General features: G+C 37.2%; 1 protein-coding gene across 2 annotated transcripts in view; it reads left to right on the top strand.

Moving 5' to 3' along the window:
- Positions 1-19,567, top strand: part of LOC122808904 — a 1,046,088-nt gene that overhangs the window by 734,768 nt on the left and 291,753 nt on the right. For both annotated transcript variants that reach the window (XM_044080021.1, XM_044080020.1), the window contains exon 7: positions 12,836-13,027. In XM_044080021.1, coding sequence (XP_043935956.1) covers positions 12,836-13,027 — 192 coding nt within the window. The remainder of the gene's footprint in view (positions 1-12,835; positions 13,028-19,567) is intronic.

Here is a 19,567-nt window from a genome sequence, read left to right as displayed (position 1 = left end):
GCTTGGATTTATTGGTGTATCGTGCTTTATTAAAAATTGTGTTTTCAACTTTAGCCTCGGATCCTGTGCCTTTGGATACAATTTTGGTTTGCTATGTAAGCTGTTGTGTTGCTGTTTGAATCTTTTTCCTGCTGCTATTAGAACTGTCTGAGTATCATTAGTCCACATTGCTCTCATTTTTGCCTGCATATCCCGATATTTTATGACTTTGTGTCTCTCTGTACAGAAGACACTGTAATCACTGGGTGTAACGATTTCAATGATCAATGCTACTTTTACCTTCTTTTCATGGACCACTATATCTGGTTTTCACACATATGTCTTTTGAACTGTTGTTAATGGCTGATCCCATGTAATGTAGACTTCATCATTTTCTATGATACTTTGTGGCTCATCTTTCCTGTTTTTCAGCTACTTCACTATTATAATCTTTGCACAATTTCCAATGCAACAGTCTTGCCACATCATTATGCCTTTCAGTATACAGTCCTTCTGACATTAGTATATCACAACCAGCAACAAGGTGTGCAACTGTTTTCAATTCTGTTTTACAAAACTTAAATTTGTCTGTTATTCCCACATGTTCAATAGTCTTTGCAAACCAATTTGTACATAACCCACTATCTTGGGCAGCCAGTATTAACCTTCCATCTTTTGGTTTGATCACCACTCCTTAACCATTCCTGCATCTGATCCCGATCAACATATGGTTCTTCCAGGAGTTTTCTATACTTGCAACTATATTTATGCATTTTCCACTTTTCTTGCCTTCTCATCTGATCCTTCACCTTATATTCTTTCTTTTGTTGTTTGGCACATTCAATTGCTGCCTGATTTTTATCTACTTCTGGCTCAGTTTCCATTCCAACTTGATGCTAATATGCTTCTGCTAAACTTAGAAGGGAAGTCATCTTAGATTTATTCTCCTCATGTTTCAAAACTTTCACTATGTTTGGGTCCTGTGAGCTTGGCAGATATGTTTGCAGTCCCATGATTGCAGATCTAAATATGTAATCAATTTCAAGGAGGCCCATACCTCCTTCAGAATGAGGAATAGATAATCTTGGTATGCACTGATTTTTATAAATCATTTGATGAGCATAAAGCATTCTTTTTGCCTTCCTGTCTAATCTATCTTAAAACTTTTGGGGCCAGTCATTCGCTCCAAAACTGTAAGTTAGGATGTGAAGAGCAAATTGGTTTATAGCTTGAATTTTTTTCCTAGATGTCAATGCAGTTTTCACATTAATTAAGTCTTCTATAGTATTTCTTACCAATATCTATTCACATTTGTTCATGCTTTATTGTTGATCCTTTATCAATTCCTAAATATCTATATATCCATTCTTGCTCAAGTTCTTTTAGATCACATTCTTGGCCCAAACTGATGTTTTCTTGGTGCTGCAGCTTTCCTGCTTTAAAGGTTGCTTTTGCACATTTATCAAGACCAAATGACATTTTTATATCCTCTGAAAAAGTGTTGCCTACTTGCAGTTGTGCTTTCAGCTCCTCATCTGATGAGTTATACAGTTTTAAATCATTGACAAAGAGAAGATGAGAAGTCTTTACACTTTGTTGCTTTCTGGGAGCCAAATTATAGCCATGACCTAATCTCTTTAGCAACCAGCTTAATGGGTTAAGGGCAAGGCAAATGGGCAATGGTGACAGAGAGTCCCTCTGGAATATCCCCCTTTGGATTTTTATCCCTGGAATAATTATTTGCCCTTTATCGTGGCTTAGCTGCAGAATGGTTTGCCACTGTTTCATAGTCGCTGTAATGTAATTTATTATCAGTGTAGGGTGTATCTTACACATTTTTAAGCACTCTTTTCTCCATGAATGTGGGATACTATCAAATGCTTTTTAGTAGTAATGTCCATGCCATACTTAGATTCTTTCCCTTTTTACAGTTTTCCACTATGACTTTATTTAACAACAAATGATCCTTTGTTCCATATGATTTTCTTTTATTGCCCTTTTGTTCTACTGCGATAATTGAGCTTTCTTCTAAATGACTATAAACTCTGTCTGCATCATTTCCATTGTTTAGTTATACATAGTCAGAAGGCAATTTATTGGTCTATAATTTGTAGAGTAGCTTGCTGGTTCACTCCAGTTGGATCATTATTTCCTGCTGTAAAATAGGTTGGTGTGTGCTCAGAGTGTACATATAGCTAGTTTTTACTCATGGCTAAATCTTTGTGTAAAGATGTTAGTACTTTTAACCAGAAGTTAGGTGCTGCATCTGGGCCTGAGTGTTTCCAGTCAGAGGCTTTTCTTAACTTTGTTTCAGTCTCTCTGGCTGTTACTTCATCCATTTTCATATCCTGTACCTTTCAACTTCTTATTCTTTCTTTTACTTCTTCTATCCATTTAGCATTTTTTTTATTTTCCACAGGATCTTCATAAATACTTCTCCAAAATGTATCTATTTCTTCTTTTTTGGTGGCCTTTCAATTCCTTTTGCCTTGTTTCTCAATTCTCTATAAAACTTTTTGGGGGTCATCAATAAAGTGCTTATTTTGCACTTTTCCTTTATATTTATCTGTGTATCTTTTAAGTTTTTCTGCCTGTGCTGAGATTTTTGGTTTATTATTTCTGATAGTACATGATAAATCCTGATCCTTTATAATACTGCACATTGGTTTTATCATGTCCATCTTTGTGAGTATATGTGTTGATCTGTTCCCTCTTCTATACTCTTCTAACAGTGACACTTATTGTCTTAATTGCTTTATAGTTTTCTCTACTCAATACTTCCATGATGGTATGTGATTTCTCCCCCTCCTTTCCCTCACTACCATGTGTTCTTGTAGTAGAGCTTTATAGTTATTAATTTAGCTGCACAGTAATATATCCTGTTTACTTCTGTTATATCACATGGAGCTCTATGGACAGTCTTAATTACTGTATTCATTTGTTTTATCAGACTTCTAACTTTTGGGGTTTTATTGATCTTCTGCAGTCTATTTCTTTCAATGATCTTAATATGTCTATCTATCTCTATTAAATCAAGCAACTCTTCTCTTAGCTCATTTTCTTCCGAACTGAGGGCACATTTTTGTTATCCATTTCCTGCAGGCATTCTATAGAAAGTTCTATAGCATCTTCCTATGGCACATTCTCTTTGCTTTCATTCTATGTCATCCGTTGCTCTGTCATATGGGAACTCACTGGTCTATCACTCCTCAACACTGACTGCGTCAGAGTTTTCAGGTTCCTGTTCCTTCCCTTGCTGTTCAGCTTCAAGTGAACATTTGTATTGGTTTTCTGTGGAAGGCTCTAGAATATCTTCATATGGTAACTGACCAGTTGCTTCCCATTCCACTAGTTTCTCCTTAATTTTGATGTCTATTGCTCTAACCTGCTGTGGTGTTTTCTGAGTTAGATTTTCTACACTGAATCCTTCACTCCGCAGATACTCCATAATCTTAGTTTCTATTTCTTTAACTTCTCCATTACTAATCTTCTTTTCTACCTTACCTCTTTGTCTTCTTAATTTTTGTATTGTAAATTGTGTCCATGTCCATATTCTTTTGCCTGTATTTCTCTTCAAATATCTTTGGTGCTGTTCTTTTTATATTGATTAGTTTTGCTTTCTCCTTTGCATAAATATTACACCATATTAATCTCTTTTTTTCTTTCCCATGTTCATATTTCTTCTTCAGATGTCTCCTGATATTCTTGTATCTCCTTACTTTGGAGACTCATTCCATCATGCTGTGATGTAACCTGTGTTGGACCTTCTATATCAAATCCTTCACTTCACAGGCATTCCATAACTTCAACTTCTGTTTTTAACTTCTACTTTACTAATCTTCTTTTCTAAATTCCCTCTTTGTGATATTATTTTTTATTGTGAAAATATCCATATCTGGATGCCTTTGCCTATATTTCTCTTTGAATATCTTTGGGTCTGCCTTTTTTGCAGTAATTTATTTGGCTTTTAGCTTTGCATAAATACTCCACCATTTCAAATCTCTCTTTCTTTCCCATGTCCATATTTCTTTTTATACTTTTCAAAAATCTCTAAGTTTTGTTGTTTATATTTTTACACTTCCTCAGAAGCTTCTTTTTCCAAATAGATCAAAGTTCCTTGGTCTATATAATGTTTTTCAGAAATCTGTTGTATTAATGAACACATTTTTTTATTTGAAGCTTCTGACAGTTTTTTTCTTGTGGAAGTATTTTTCTTTCTTCTCATTTCTTTAAGTCTTAATCTTTTTGCATACCTTGTGTCTGGAAATTATGGGCTTTCTGCATAACAGTAACAATACATAATTTCTTTCTTATCCTCAATAGTCTGCTCTATCGTCTTTATTGCTCTTCTTTTGCCTATCAGTTTTCGTGGTTTTTGTGGACTGCTACTTCCATCTACAATGGGGGGGGGGGGTCCTCCCCTAGGCCTGTCCTGTTGTCATTGTAGGAATGTTTCTGTATTTTGAGGATTCTACACTGTTATTTTTTCCAGTCCTGGGACCAGTGCACCTACCAGGATTGGGCACATTTTTTATCTTGGGTCTTCTACACCCAGCTATCTTTTTAATTTTTGACCTACTTCTGTATATGATATATGCTATACAAAATACAGTCTATATACCATTGCAGTCTTGGTGAGATTATTGTGAAAAACAGGTCTACCTCACAAATGCACTCACCAAGACTTGAGGATGAATTCAATTTCAGCAATATTACTCTCCTTTGCTTGCTGACTTATCATCTTTCCATTCAGACCCCTCTCTTCCTTTGTCACATACTCCATGCCCTTTTAATATATTCCACATACTGCTATGCACAATAATAAATGCCTTCATAGCATCATAAGCCACAACCTTACCAGCTTTCCTTATTCTCACTTTTTTCGTAACATTTAATAGATCTTTTGTTCACTTTCCCTTTATTCTCCACATTCCCTGAAACATTACCTTTGTTGTTACTTTACTAATTTTCTTTGTATAGAATGTTCATAGATATTTTATAAAATCTGTTCCCTGTTGTATCATCTCCAGCCCACCTGGTCCTGGAATACTCCTTTCATTAACTTCTTTCAATACACCATCTAGTCCTTCATTGTTTGCCTCACTTTCTAATCACCGTATCTTTTCCCTCCTTAAACTGCTTTACATTCCACACTCTCTCCTCTCGTTCTGTCCCTTTTGTATACATATTCTTAACACAAACTGTTACTATTTTCATTATATTTTCTTGTCTGTGACATCATTTAAGCTGCCCATTTTCCACCGTTTGTATTTTATTTTTTCCAGAAAGTGTAACCCAATTTTTTTTCGTAGACAAAAGCACTTGTCTAAAACAGCATTTTTAATAATTTTCCTCTGTATTTCTCATATTATCTTTCCTTCATAAACTTCATATTCACCTCTTCATAACCTGTCTTCATATTCCTTTATTATTCTTTTATAGTTTAGTTATTTCTTTTTGTTGACGAGGAAGTTGAGGTGGTTGGTTGACTTTTTTTCAGCCACAACTTGGGTTCATCGAGCAGAAAACATAAAGGCACAATATACAACTTAACCATGAGTAAATTATATACAATTTTCATGTAATTCAGCATTAACTAAAACTTCAGAATATCAAAATTACAAAAAAACATGGAATTTACAAGATATATACAAAATACAATTTTTGCTGTTCATGTTGGATTGCTTACTTAATGGCTTGCTTAATGGTGAGCTTAATGGCAAATTAGTCATTGTCTATAAAACAGGTAAAAGTGTTTTCCTTTGTTATTGTTTTTAAAATAATAGTCAGTATATCTAAAGATGTGATTCCAATTAGGAATCTGTTCTAGATAGCTGGTCCAGTATTAGAGAACGCTTTTTCCACTTATAATAGTTGTAATGTGACGTCCCGTGTTTCATCATTTCCTTACATATAATGCTCAGCTGTTCCTAATTTTGTTGTATATTTTCACCTTGTCCTTCATAACATTTTTGATTTTCTGGTAAATCACTGAATATTGCAATCATTCAATAATGCCAAACATTGAAGCTTCATACCTCTTATTCTTCTGAAAATCCATATTGATACAAAACATGTTGCTCTTTTAACTTCCTAAATGAATTGGAGTAGTATTTTAAAATCGTCCCTGATTTTGGACCTTTATCCCTTGCTGTTTTTGAATTTGTCCATAATTCTTGTGTAAAGAAGGTGAGTATTATGCATTCTTTAATATGTATACATTTATTTATTTACTGATTAATTTATTATTTATTTATTTTTATGTATCCTTTAACTGTGTTAGTCCCCAGTAACTAATATCCTGCACTATTTTTCCACTCTTTACTTAGATTCAGAGTTCAAGCCTCCTGTAAATGCAGTGTCCATATTCACCATTACAAACGTCTTCATCTCTTTAAATTTTTAACTCTCTCTCACTGCCATATATGCATGACATCATAATTATCCGACATGGTTTACTATTTATTCTTATGATACTAATGACCATTCTTTTTGGTGTTATCACCATAACATTAAACACTTTCATATCTTTATTTTTTATCATAATTGCTGTAGCCAAACAGGCATACTTTCCAAAAGTCCACACTATTTGTCTTCCCATAGTCTTCTCAATTGTTCCTTCTTTTCAGTTTCTAAAAACCTTAAACCTTCTGAACAGACACCACTGTTGCACCACTAATCTCCTTACTTCATTTTGCTGCTATTAACATTCACATATATTATGTTTATATTTTATTCCTTTCCATTTTTTATTGTTTTCTTTATCCAGTTTGCACCTTCCTTTTCCTCATCATTTGCAGTGGAGTTGGCTTCATCTTCCTCCAGCTGAACCCCATTCCCTGTCACTTATCTCTAACAGTAAGCATATCACCTCCTTCTTCATCTGTTCCACTGTCCCCCACAGTTTCCTCATTGCCATGCATTTTCATTTTCTACTCCAGCATTTTCATTATTTTTCATTCACTTCAAAATTGTCTATAATAATGCCTTTAGTCTTCCTCTCCACTTCACATATTTCCTCACTTCCTGCAACACTGGACAGTCAAACCATAAATTACTTTCCATATTGCCCTTTTTGAAATAATTTTGCAGTTTTTTTTAAAATGTTGGTACTCCCATCATTAAAGCACTTTATTTTTATAAAGTCCTGAATTAAATGCCTATAGTTCCAGGAGGAAAAGAAGTCTAAAATGAAAATAGAAACTCCAGTGGAAGTGTCCATTTTTTATGGCTCAGGATAGAATATTAATAACAAATCCCTGTAATTACTCAAAATAGGATATTGTTTTGTTATCTATACTGTTTCTAGTCAAACATTAATGAAGATATTATAGGTTACTTATAATTCTATCATGAAATTTATATCTAAATCAAGCTACTTTGCTGATGATAGTGATTTACATACTAGCGCAGGATAATTGCCTCGAAAGATCAAAACTGATTTTAACCTGGGTATTTTTTATGTCAAGATTGCTAATGCTTTGCTTTAAAATTTTGTATGGGAGCAGGACACATTGTCATAGGACCGATCATTGAGTCTTCGGTAATAAGGTCCCGGTCATCTAAGGTAATGCATGTTAAGTTCAGTTAGCAATCATAAGAATTAGTTGCTGAGCAACATCTTTTTATACTTAACAGGATGAGTCATGCAGGAGTAAGGAAACAGTATTACATAGTGCCACCTGTTTCCCTTTCTTCATGGGTGTGCAATCTCAGAATTAGTACATATAACTAGCAGGGAGCATGTCAGTGCAGTGCCCAAAATGCTGGGTGAATAGAGTACTTATTTTTGGCTCACTATTGAAATGTTGGCACTTGAAGTACCAAGTGCTGACATTCTGATAAAAAGACTGAAAACACAGGAGAAGAACGGATCTTGAAGATTATTCTTCTCCTTAAAACTTCTGTTTGCAGGGGAGCAAGCTCCCCTGTACCCCCTACATCTCCTGAACATATATATACTAACTCCGAGATTGCCATACCTTGGAGAAAAGGAAATATTCCAAGAAATGGCATCTCGGACTTAGTATATATAAATCTGTTCTTTCAGCCTTTCAGTCTCCATATTTTGGAAGTTGGTCTAGCGGGTCCTAACATTTCAAACCATTATCCTTATTTTCATGTACTAAAAAAGAGCCAATTAAGGATGTGTAACCATGGATTTGTACTTTTCTACCATCTTTGCAACCAGCTTGGTGGATTTCGGCGTCCTGATACAGTAACAGTTGCATCACGCTTACTGACAGAAAACTAATTCTAAAGCAAAATGATACTTATTACAGAGCTTTTGTCCTTGGGCCTCTGCAGAAAATGGGATACTATCTTATTTACACTTCCCAGGTAAACAAATGTCAAATAAATAACTAAATAAATACAAATGTGAGAGTTGTAGTTACACAATGTCTCTGGAGGCAAAATTCTCACTTACCTACATCAAACAGGTTGGCAGTAGCACACAAACTTCACCCACTACTCAAAATATGGGCCAGACACACACAGTCACATATTCTCAGGCTCTTAAATGTAATCATCCACAACCTCAAAGGCCTCCTAGATGCCACACACAAAACAAGAATCCTCAGCAATTTATAGAGCACACTGATAAGACAACAAGCAGCAAGACACATACAGTGTTATCACATGGTGTCACAACTTGAAGCCCATAAGGTGAAGCACCACACAACACAATATTTCAGTTATAGGGGACCCTATATTGAGATACACAGATGTCACACTCACAAGACTGAGCAAGGAGAGAGTTATGGTCAGCAACCTTTAGGGGCCAGAATTTCCCAGATCATGCATGCAGTTAAATCATTGGACCACAAGTACCAGTATGGCTCAATCATAGTCCATGTGAGTATAAATGACCTGAGACATACCTCCCTGGACTATAAGAAATGAGACATGATAGAGCTTTTGGACTATGCATCCCAAGCCTAGCACTGAGCAGCATTCTACCTTCTCCATGGATGATGCCACAGTACTAACAGAAGATAACTGACTTTAATAATTGGCATAGTTTGTGGTGTCATTCCAAGGGGGTACAATACTTTTCTGCCTGCGAAGATATGGTAGACAGACCATGCTGCTTTGCCAGGGATTGTCTGCACCTGTCTCCTCTAGTCTTTTGAATATTGTCAAAAACCTTGTCCACCCCTGTTTCTCTTTTTTAGACTGTGCCAACCTCATACACCTACCGACATAGTTAAACCAACTCAGGATAATCTAAGGATTTTGTTACTCTACTCCCTACAACCTCTCTTCATTATGAAGAATAGATACATCTATGCAGTTATTGAAACTTGTTTTAAAGTCACAGAGGGCACCATGGCAGTGCAAGTGTATGATGGCTTCCACACATCCAGCTACAGCATAGGTAGGGTTTAAGATGAAGGTATCGCAATTTACATTAAATACGAACATTCCTCAAGGCTAGTCAAACAGTATGACACAAGTGAACTTTTCCATATCTAGTTTACCATAAGTAAAGTCTCATACTACATCCTTGCAAGCTATGGGTTCCCCTCCGTACACAGAAAGTCCATACAAAGTATTTCAATGTACTAGAGGCACTCCTCATTCAGCCCAATACAATATTCATGGACAACTTTATTTATCCCAATATTAAATGGGAATCACACAATCTCAAACATGGGGTCTATATTACACAGTCAACGTTTAATAACTTTGAACACGGAATGTTTGAACCATCCTGTTCGAAGTTAAAAAACTTCGACTATGGATAAAAAACAAACAAAAAAAAAAGAAAACAAAATAAACTGTTGTAAGTGGGGGGGGGTCAAGCCCCCCTGCACCCCCCACTACTTAAATATACCAACTCTGAGATCACACCACATTGAAAAAAAAATAGAAACCTCCCCTTACGGAGATTTCCTTTGAAATGCTCGAACTTCTGTAAATTCGAACTTATGGTCTCGACTATATGTGGTTCGAACTTCCAGAAGTTCAACTATCTGATAGGAACCCTCAAACATGCAGGCCCAGAGATTCCTGGACTTTGTTTAACATAAATGCCCTTGAACAGCTAGTCACTATGCTGGCACAAACATCCTTCACCTTGCCCTCGCAAACATTGGGGAAAGATGCACTCTCCCTATTGTATAGTCATCATTAGTTAGGTTGCACCACATAGTTGTCTCCTTTGGAATAAATTATAAGCCCTGAACCCCAGATTACCTTGTAACATTTAAATACTATTCTGGGGCTAATTACCCCCTACTAAGTGACAGTCTAGCAAAACTGCAAGCCCCCTCCCCAGTCCTGAGAACACAGCTGCCTATGCAGGATTGTTCACAGAAACCACATGCAATCATGTAAGCAACAGCATAGAAACAGCTGTACCTATCCAAAACAAATATAGTATAACAGTATACTGTACATAGGTTGCATATCAAAAGAAAGAAAGTCATGTCCAAAAACAGAAAGGGCATTGCCTAGTAAGATAAATCCTCCCTCATCAATCTAAACAAGTAACTCAGGGACTATTCAAGTCCACCAAAGCCAAATTTGTGATAAAAATAACCTCCCAATCAAGGGATAACCATAAGGCTTTCTTCAGTTGCATCTGCTGAGTGATATTCTATGCCTAGTCTACAAGGCATCCTTTTTTCCCATCAATATTATGAACTAATGTTGAATTGAACTACCTACATGGAGCCAGAGGATAAAGCAAATCTACTACACAATAAATTTAGCTCCAATTCTATCCCCCATCACCCCCAGTCATCCCCCAGGATATACCCTCTGTTTTTTCTCTACCTACTATCACTAAAGAACAGGTCCTCATTGCATTCTTTAAAGCCAAAATCATTGCTTTCATGGGCTCTCATAATATTCCAAGATGCCACCTGAATAGCATGAAACATGACCTGTCAGGCCCACTAGAATCTCTATTTTACCACGGCTTAGATAGGATTCATGTGAAAAAAATGGAGGAATGCAACAATTATTTCTCTACACATGGACCCATTGAACTACAGACCCATAAGTCTGACTAGGATCACATGCAAGACCATGGAAAGAATTATTATGGAACTGATAAAGAATGACACAGGAAACCTATAGACACAGGACCCTACCCAGTTCAGTTTTGTCAAAGCCAGGTCACACCTGCTTAACTTGGTGGACTTCTTTGAGAACATCTTTAAAGCTACACACGAGGGCAAAACATTGCAAATTGCTTACATTGATCTAGCCATGGTTTTGACACTGAGGCACTGCAGATAAGCTTCAAAATTAGGCATAAACCCTTATGGCACCTGATGGATAGCCAGCTGGCTCACTGATAGACACAAGAAGTTAGGAAAGGAGAATCCTTCTGTACAAAGAGGGCAGTCAATAGTCGAGTCCCACAGGGATCTGTGCTGGGGCCTCTTCTTTTTGGTATCTACTTCTTTGAAGTCAAGGCAAATGTCAAGGCTTCTGGCTGAACATATCTGCAGACAACTACAACATGTCTACAGATGACTGCAAACTAGGCATCGTCATTAAATCCCCTAACGACACAGATACCCTTCAACTGGACCTGCGCAGGCAAACAACTGATGCCAGAGCTATGGACTAAAACTCAATGTAAAAAATGTGTAATAGTACCCTTTGGAAAGATGTCCACCCCTGGAAATTACCACATTGATAACACCCCCCCCAAAAGTCAAGGATATGGGAATGTATGTTTAAAGTAACCCGACTTTTGACCACCGTGTGTCTACTATGGTGAGAAAATCTCTCTATATTGCACAACTTATAAGTAAGAGCATGGCATACAGGTCCAAGGAGAATATTGTTCCACTGTACTCGGCTCTCATCAGAACAAACTTAAGAGTACAATGCATCCTTTTGCATGTACCTAATCAGCCACTTGTAACAGAGGTTCCTCACAAAAAGAATACATGGAGCAAACAAGTCCTTTGTAGACCTTCTCAAAGCCCTATCTGTGTAATCAGTCTCCTACAGACTGCTAAGTAGCAGTCTATGCCTGGCCTACAAGGCATCCCCTGATCCCATACTGGTGAATCTGTTGCACATCTGCAAAACAAATAGAATCAGAAATACCTAATCTAAGCACCTAAACCTCATCTACTACATACAATGGACATGTTGGAGGGACTGTTATGTGTCACCAAGATAATCCCTTATCTGGAATAGGTTTCCCATCCATGCCAAGCAAAGGTCATGCATAGCCCTTTTCAAATGTAACTTGGACCAGTAGTTGGGAAATCATAAATTTACTCCTGGTTTGGCACCTAAGTCCCTAATGGACAGGGGAAGCCTTGTGAACAGTTGATGTATACAAACCTATATTGTAATTGTAAAATTCCTTGAGGTATTGACACATGTTAGCATTATTTTGGTAAATCTGGGGAAGCTTTACTAGACTGAAAATGACAGGTTGATGATAGAGTTTTGAAATGTACAGCTGTTTTATTGTTAGTTAATAACCAATGCTTTCAATGTTTGAGATAATTCATTGAATTGGCTGTGATTTCTGGGTAACTGCTTCAGATTCTCTTGCTAAGAATTCTTATTGCTTCTGTAATACTAAAGTATTCATATAAAAATGGAGCTGACACAAGCGGAGTGTTTGATTCAGATGGAGTGCCTGCAGTACTCACCTTGGCTTACCCCTTGTGCAAGCAAACTAAATAAAAAAAAAATCAGTTACTTATAGGGGCATTTTATTGTCAAGAGTAGTCTGAAAATATTTAATCTATATTTATATATATACATTTGTGTAATTTGGTTGAACAATATACCACATGCAAAATAAACGAAACATACAAACTTAGGAATGCATTTTTATGCTGTCCATGTTTCTTTCAATTCTTTTGTATAGGAGCTAAAGAGAAAGGCACTTGAACTGCTTTACTACATGGTGCAAACAGCTTCCACCACTAGGCCTATGACATACTTCATCTTCATGTCTAACTATGCAGTTAATCAGGTCTATGGAATGACTGTCATTCTGAAAGACATAACTGAGATTGTCCTGGAAGTTGTAATTAACAATACATCTCTGTATTACCTGGTAAGTCACATCTGAATGAATACTCATTTTTTAGGTTCTCCAACAGCATTAGCAAACATTATTTTCTGGATTTATTAACATGTCAAGTATTTTCACAGTGATCATTCAATTAGCTCCGAAGAAGGCACTATGTTCTGATTCACATCTCTTCATTTTACATTGCAAGAGGTGCATTGTTATAACTCTGAACATAAAGACACAAAAACAGATTTCTCATGTTACTAATTCAGTTTAAGAAGGTTGTCATGTCCAGACAAAGGCAAATGGACATTCAGACCTTGTGTTTTACAATCAGCTTACACTGGATAATGTGCTCATAGGTTCATACATTATTCAATCAAAGCATAAATGAAATACTAGTTATTTTTATTTTATTTATTTATTTATTTATTTAACATTTGTTGACGGGACTTGTGTCTTTCCACAGAGGAGGTTTTTTTCGAGAACTCTCAATGCATGTCTTTGGGAATGTGGAAGGTGGGGGAGAAAGGAGGAAGGGAGAGGAAAAGCACCCATGCAACAGACAGAAAACTCCACACCACACAGAAGGCACCCGAGAATCGATCCGGAGAGAACTCTTGCTGGTGCGGGCGCAGCGTTAACCGCTGCACCACTGTGCCGCCAAGTTATCTTGGCAATCCATGTTACATTGTGTTAATCAAGGGATGTGGCTATAATTGAAATACATGGTCATGTGAACACGTCTCAAAATGACATCTTTTCTACTTTAGTATTGATAATGTAGGTTTACAAGAACCATTTTGGTTGATATGCATTTTTATTTGCAACAAACTGTGTAAAAACTGACTAGCAAGTTTGTCCCTCTCACTGCAGTGACTAGATCCATCCATCAATTCATAGTCCCATTTTTTCCCATTTTTCACATTGGGTTGGGGTGTCATATCAACAGCGACCATCATCTAGAGCCAATGTTTACACTGCTGGGTGCAAGCTGGCACCTGGTAGATTTGATTAGGTCAGTGATGGACTAGACAGCTCGTACTCCATAACCCTTGTCTCACCTCTGCCACTTTTTTGTTATAAGCTTTGAATCAGTCTAACTACATGGAAAAAGAACATTTTCAGAGGTATACTCATGTTGAATTAAGATGATATAACACTTCAGTTTAACTATGTAATTGCATGAAGTTCTATCTTTATTAGAAAATGTGTTTAGAAATAGTTGCTTACCTGGTGACAGTCTTAACCATCTTTTACAATATCATGTATTTATTTAGGTTAATTTCCTTTTAAAATTAGTATTTCCCCTTTTTCCAGAGGATGATACACTCAGCTTATAATGGCTCTTGACATGTCAAAGTTGATCAAACACACACTGCTACTACAAAGGCCCACTGTCTGCACTGTAGATGTAACCACTGTCTATAATGTTACAGGAGATTCCCATCTGGATTACAGAAAACTGGGTCAAATGATAAACTGCTAACAAATCCACCTTAGTTATGAAAAAACACTCTTGCTTGTCTGGCAGAGACTTATTTTCAACTTTACAGAAATATAATTTTCCATGAAACTATTCATCCTTCTCACTGATCATGGAGACAATATGGTATTCAGTGTTAAGTGCCCCTCAGGCAATCCCCCCTGTAATGAAAAAGTGATACAGGTCCCTCATTTATGGATAACCCTCCAGTTTATGTGTTGTTAATGTTACAAATATCCACTTACTAATGTTTAGCACCAGGACCAAACTTGTATCTTGTCTATGAGTTGTATATAAAATAATGAAAAACTCCAACTTCAGGAATGCCAAAAAAACATCATATTTATTGCAAAGCTTTCCAGAAAAAAACCCTTCTCAGTCCTAATACATTGCAATCAAACTATCCACTTTATATATATGAATTTCAAAAAACACATGCTCACAGCCAGCCTATAGAAAATCATCAATCAATTAATTAAACAATTATTATAAATGTTGTTGTTGTTGTATCTTTTCCCGGTTAGGGGTCACCACAGCGGAACTCCGGTCTGCTAATGATTGGCAGTAGATTTTTACATGCCAAGTTGCCAGCTCTGATGCACAACCTTCAACAAAGGTACGCCCATTCACGCATGTCTCCACACAGAAGACGCTCTAGCTGAGAATCGAACAGGACAACGTCATACTGTGAGGCGACAACGCTACCGCAGCACCACCACCGCAGTAATACAATCCTAAAAAGATTTGCTCTGTAAAACATTTTCATATATTATTCTAATAAACTTAATACATTTTAAAACAACTATCAATGTAATTTCTTCTGCTTCTTGACCAGGACAGGCTTAATACTGGCAGCACTATTCAAACCAGGTCTTGAATCTTATAATCGAGTTGTATTCTCTATTCTCCAAAATAATATTTATTTCATCACCTCTAGTCTGCTTATGCACCAAATCAATTACTCTAAACTTGAATTCATGATTTTGGTCAGTATCCAAAATGTGTTTACTCAAAGCATTCATCTGGATATTCCTGCGTATATCTGACTTATGTTCAGTTATTTGTTCTTTTAATTTCTGACTACATTTTCCTACATACAAGTACATTTTACACAGGTTGCAAGATATACCACGTGTGGCACTACATGTGGCATAACAATACCGAGTATAGTCTTTTTTAGTCACTGGATGTGTAAATACATTATTTGAAGTAATATCGCTTCAGCAACTACAGTTAAAACAAGAAAAAGTTCCAAGTTTGTTAACTCATTCACTCCAATGGAGCTCAGGGAGTTTGCACTGTAAGTTCCAATGGATGGAGCCTAAGCCTTTTGACAGAATAAAATTATGTCCTTACATTTCAAACAAATATTCATATGTCTGGAACCATAAAGGTTATGAAAGAAGTATATATAGCAAACTCTTCAGCACAAACTATTTTTATAGTGTAGTATTCTTTAAGTTGTAGGTCTTAAACTAAATTTTATACCTCACAGTAGACATAGTAACTATTACATTTGTAATATTTCATAGGTTCATAGGTTCATAGGTCGGTACTAGGCTATCAGCCCTAGGGCCTATCCAAGCCTAACCATAACAATTCCCTGGCTATTTCTTCCCACACTATTTACTTCCCTGGACCCCTGTCTAGCAGGGTGACTGACGTGATCCCTGGGGTGAATTTCCTTTCTCCCATCCAATCGTCAAGGTTCCTTTTGAAGAGGGCCAAAGAGGCACTCTGCTTAACATGTATGGGCAATCTATTCCAGAGTCTGGGGAGTCTCTGGGTCAGGAACCTATCCCTCCAGCATGTTTTGTTTATTGTGATGACAAGGTTTAGATCCCTGGAGCATGTGGCTCTGAGGGATTGGGATTTCTTTAAGTGTAGCATGTCCAACAGCTCTGGGTTTGACATGGCCTTGTATGTTAAGCAGAGATCGCCTCTGAGTAGACGATATGCGACAGAGTATAGCTGGAGTTTTTTAAGGTGGTCAGCGTAGGGCATCTGCTTTAGGCCTGTGATTCTTTTAGTGAGGTATTTCTGCGGCCTTTTCAGTTGTTGCAGATGTCTTAAGAGGTACATACCAAACTGGGCATTGTATTCTATAATGGGTCTAATGAGGGATGAGTACAGTGGGACAATGACCTCCTTTTTTCTGGATGAAAAGCCCTTAGTGATGAGGTGTGCCACATAGAAGGATTTCCTGACTGTTGTGGCGATGTGGTTATCAAAGGTGAGACCACTGTCTACCTGTGTCCCTAAGTCTCTTATCACACTTTTGGTGTTTAGTGTACTGTCACCTATATGGTAATTCACAGATACATGTTTTTTTCCCAAAGGGGATAACTATACATTTCTTGGCATTGAGCTTGAGCCCATGGCTCTGACACCAATCATCTCTTTCTGTAAGGCCCTTTTGTAGAGTATCCACATCATTTGGGGATTCAATAATGGCTCCCAGTTTGCAGTCATCTGCGAACTTTGTTAGCCAGAGTCCCTTACTGTTGGCCTGTACTTCAGAGAAGTAGATGCCAAACAATCGCGGTCCCAGGACTGAACCCTGAGGTACTCCACTTGTCACTTGTCTGGAGCTGGATTTGGAGTCGGCTACTTTTACAGTGTGGGTTCTATCAGTAAGCCAGTTAGCAACCCACTGGGTGACGGAGGGATTAATGCCCAGCTTAGTAACTTTATCTATGATTCCAGAGTGGGGGATAGTGTCAAAGGCCTTGGCAAGGTCTAGATAGGCTGTGTGGACCACCTTACCCTTGTCCATGGCTCTGAAGACTGATTCGAAGAAGTCAATCAGGTTCAGGAGACAAGATCGACCCTTCACAAACCCAAACTGGGTGGGGTCCAGTGTTTGAAGGTTGCCAATGTCTTTGTTTATAAGTTCCATGATAATATGCTCCATGGCCTTGCAGATAAGGCTTGTCAGACTGTTGGGACGGTAGTTTCCATGATCCAAGGTGGATTCCCACCTTGTGAAGTGGGATAACTGTAGCTCTGCGCCACTCAGTGGGCATGAAACCTGAGGTGAGGCTATGATTAAACATGACACTTAGGTGAGGTGCCAGTTAATATTGTAGTTCATGTAGTACACAGCCTGGGATGTCATCTGGTCCCATGGATGCTGTATTCTTAGTTTTGGAGAGCGTTTTTTACCTGTGTGGCCGTTATTACCGGAATTTGGCAATCTTCTGGTATTGAGATGGGCCATTTAGGGGGTGAGAGGGGGTGAACTTGGCACTGAATCCATCGGCCAGGATATTGGCAATATCCTTGGGATCAGTATATCTAATGCCATTCTGTTTTAGCTCAGAGCAGATCTGAGCATTGCCATTTAGATTCTTGACATAGTTATAGAATGCCTTGTGGTTGTCTGTGGAATCTTTGGCAATTTTATTTTCATAACTAGCTTCGGAGGATTTTATGAGGGATCTCAGTTTCTTACTGAGGCTGGTAAGGGAGTTTTTTGCATCCTGTGATTTTCCTCTTTTCTGCAACAGTCTCTTCCTTTTGTTGTAAAGTTTGTTTATGGCAGGGACCACCAGATTGGCTTCCAATCTAACAACTTACAATATCTCAGCAGCAACTCAAGTTACATACATACTGTCAGCAGCATTTTATTCATCTAGCTGGGATCTTTTATGTGAGGCTAAGGGGTTCTGCCTGTTTTACTTGGTTGTTGAGATATTTACAAATGTGAAAATTATATCTATGTAAATTAATATCATAAAGCAGCAGTTAATATTTATTTACCTGCACTAGACAGAGTCAGAAATTAATGCAGTTGAGTTTGCCATTGTGTGAGCTTTAAGATGACATCTTTTAAAACCTTGTATATAGCATGGTTTTGGAATTATTGATGCAAATATGAACAAGCAACATTTGACGCCTAGAGGCGTCAGTAGGAGTTAATTGCAGATGCACCTGGAGGCGTCACTTGGATGTAATGAGTTTTACATGATCGTTACTAGTTGACTTAAAGTCTTTATACTATAACCTTCTCTTTAGACTTTTACAATTCTTATAGGTAAATCTGGGTCTGTCTTCCAACTGTTATAAATCAGGTATTGCCCTTAAAATATTCCAGTTTTTACTTATGTTGTTTACATCATTAGTCCTTGTGTTATAGGTTGTTACTTATCTAATTCTTTTACTCTGTTCATGTATAATAGCATTCTGAACTTGATTCTTTTGGAATAATGATCTAGCTAAATTATTCCAATTATTAAAAACTTCATTAGAAATTCGCTCTGTAGTTACTGTACTATAACCTCTTTCCTGAAATTCCAGAGCCATTTATTCCATCTGTTTCCTACATTTTGTCTCATTACTGTTGAATCTACCAACTCTAGTAAACTGACCTCTTACTATCCCATTAAATATGTGCGATGCATGCATACTTCTCCTGTACACATATCGATGTGTGTGTACCTCCTTTGTATAAACAGTAGTATCTAGTGTAGTTGCATTCTTATCTATTCTTACATCTAAATATGTTATATTCTCAACAGAGCAAGTCATCTTAAATTTCAGAAAGTCTCTTGTGCTGTTCAAATATCTAATATATTCATTAAGACTTTTTTCACATCCATTCCAGATCAAAAAACAATTATCCACAAAGCGTTTATACAGTAAAACATTTTCATTCAACTTATTCCTACTACTATAAATAAATTATTTTTCTCACTGATTCAAAAACAAGTTTCCATACGTGTTTGCCATGGGAGTTCCCATGGCCACACCTGCAACTGATAAGTATGGCTGGTTATCAAACAGAAGAACATTCTTAGTTGATACAACCTCCACAAGTTGACAAATAATTTTCATTTTTGTTTGCATTTTGCCTTCAGTATATTCGGGGTCCCTATTGAAAGGTAGGGTATGTAAGCATTGTCTGCATCCCTTAGGAGAACATGGATCAGTCTTGCGGTAAATTTCTTATTTCCCAACCACTTGTCCAAATTATGCTTACTTGGGTCATAGAAAACCATTATGGTCTGAAGAAGCAGCTTTGCCTTGAAAGAGTTTACGGTTGTTGTTTAATAAACAGATATTTTATTCGGCCATGGTGGTCAACTGTTCTTATT

Source organism: Protopterus annectens, chromosome 8.part0 (assembly GCF_019279795.1).
Source record: "Protopterus annectens isolate FY-2018-M chromosome 8.part0, PAN1.0, whole genome shotgun sequence".
Taxonomy (NCBI): Eukaryota; Metazoa; Chordata; order Ceratodontiformes; family Protopteridae; genus Protopterus; species Protopterus annectens.
Note: the sequence above shows the minus strand (reverse complement) of the source record. Positions and strands in the feature narration are given on the sequence as shown.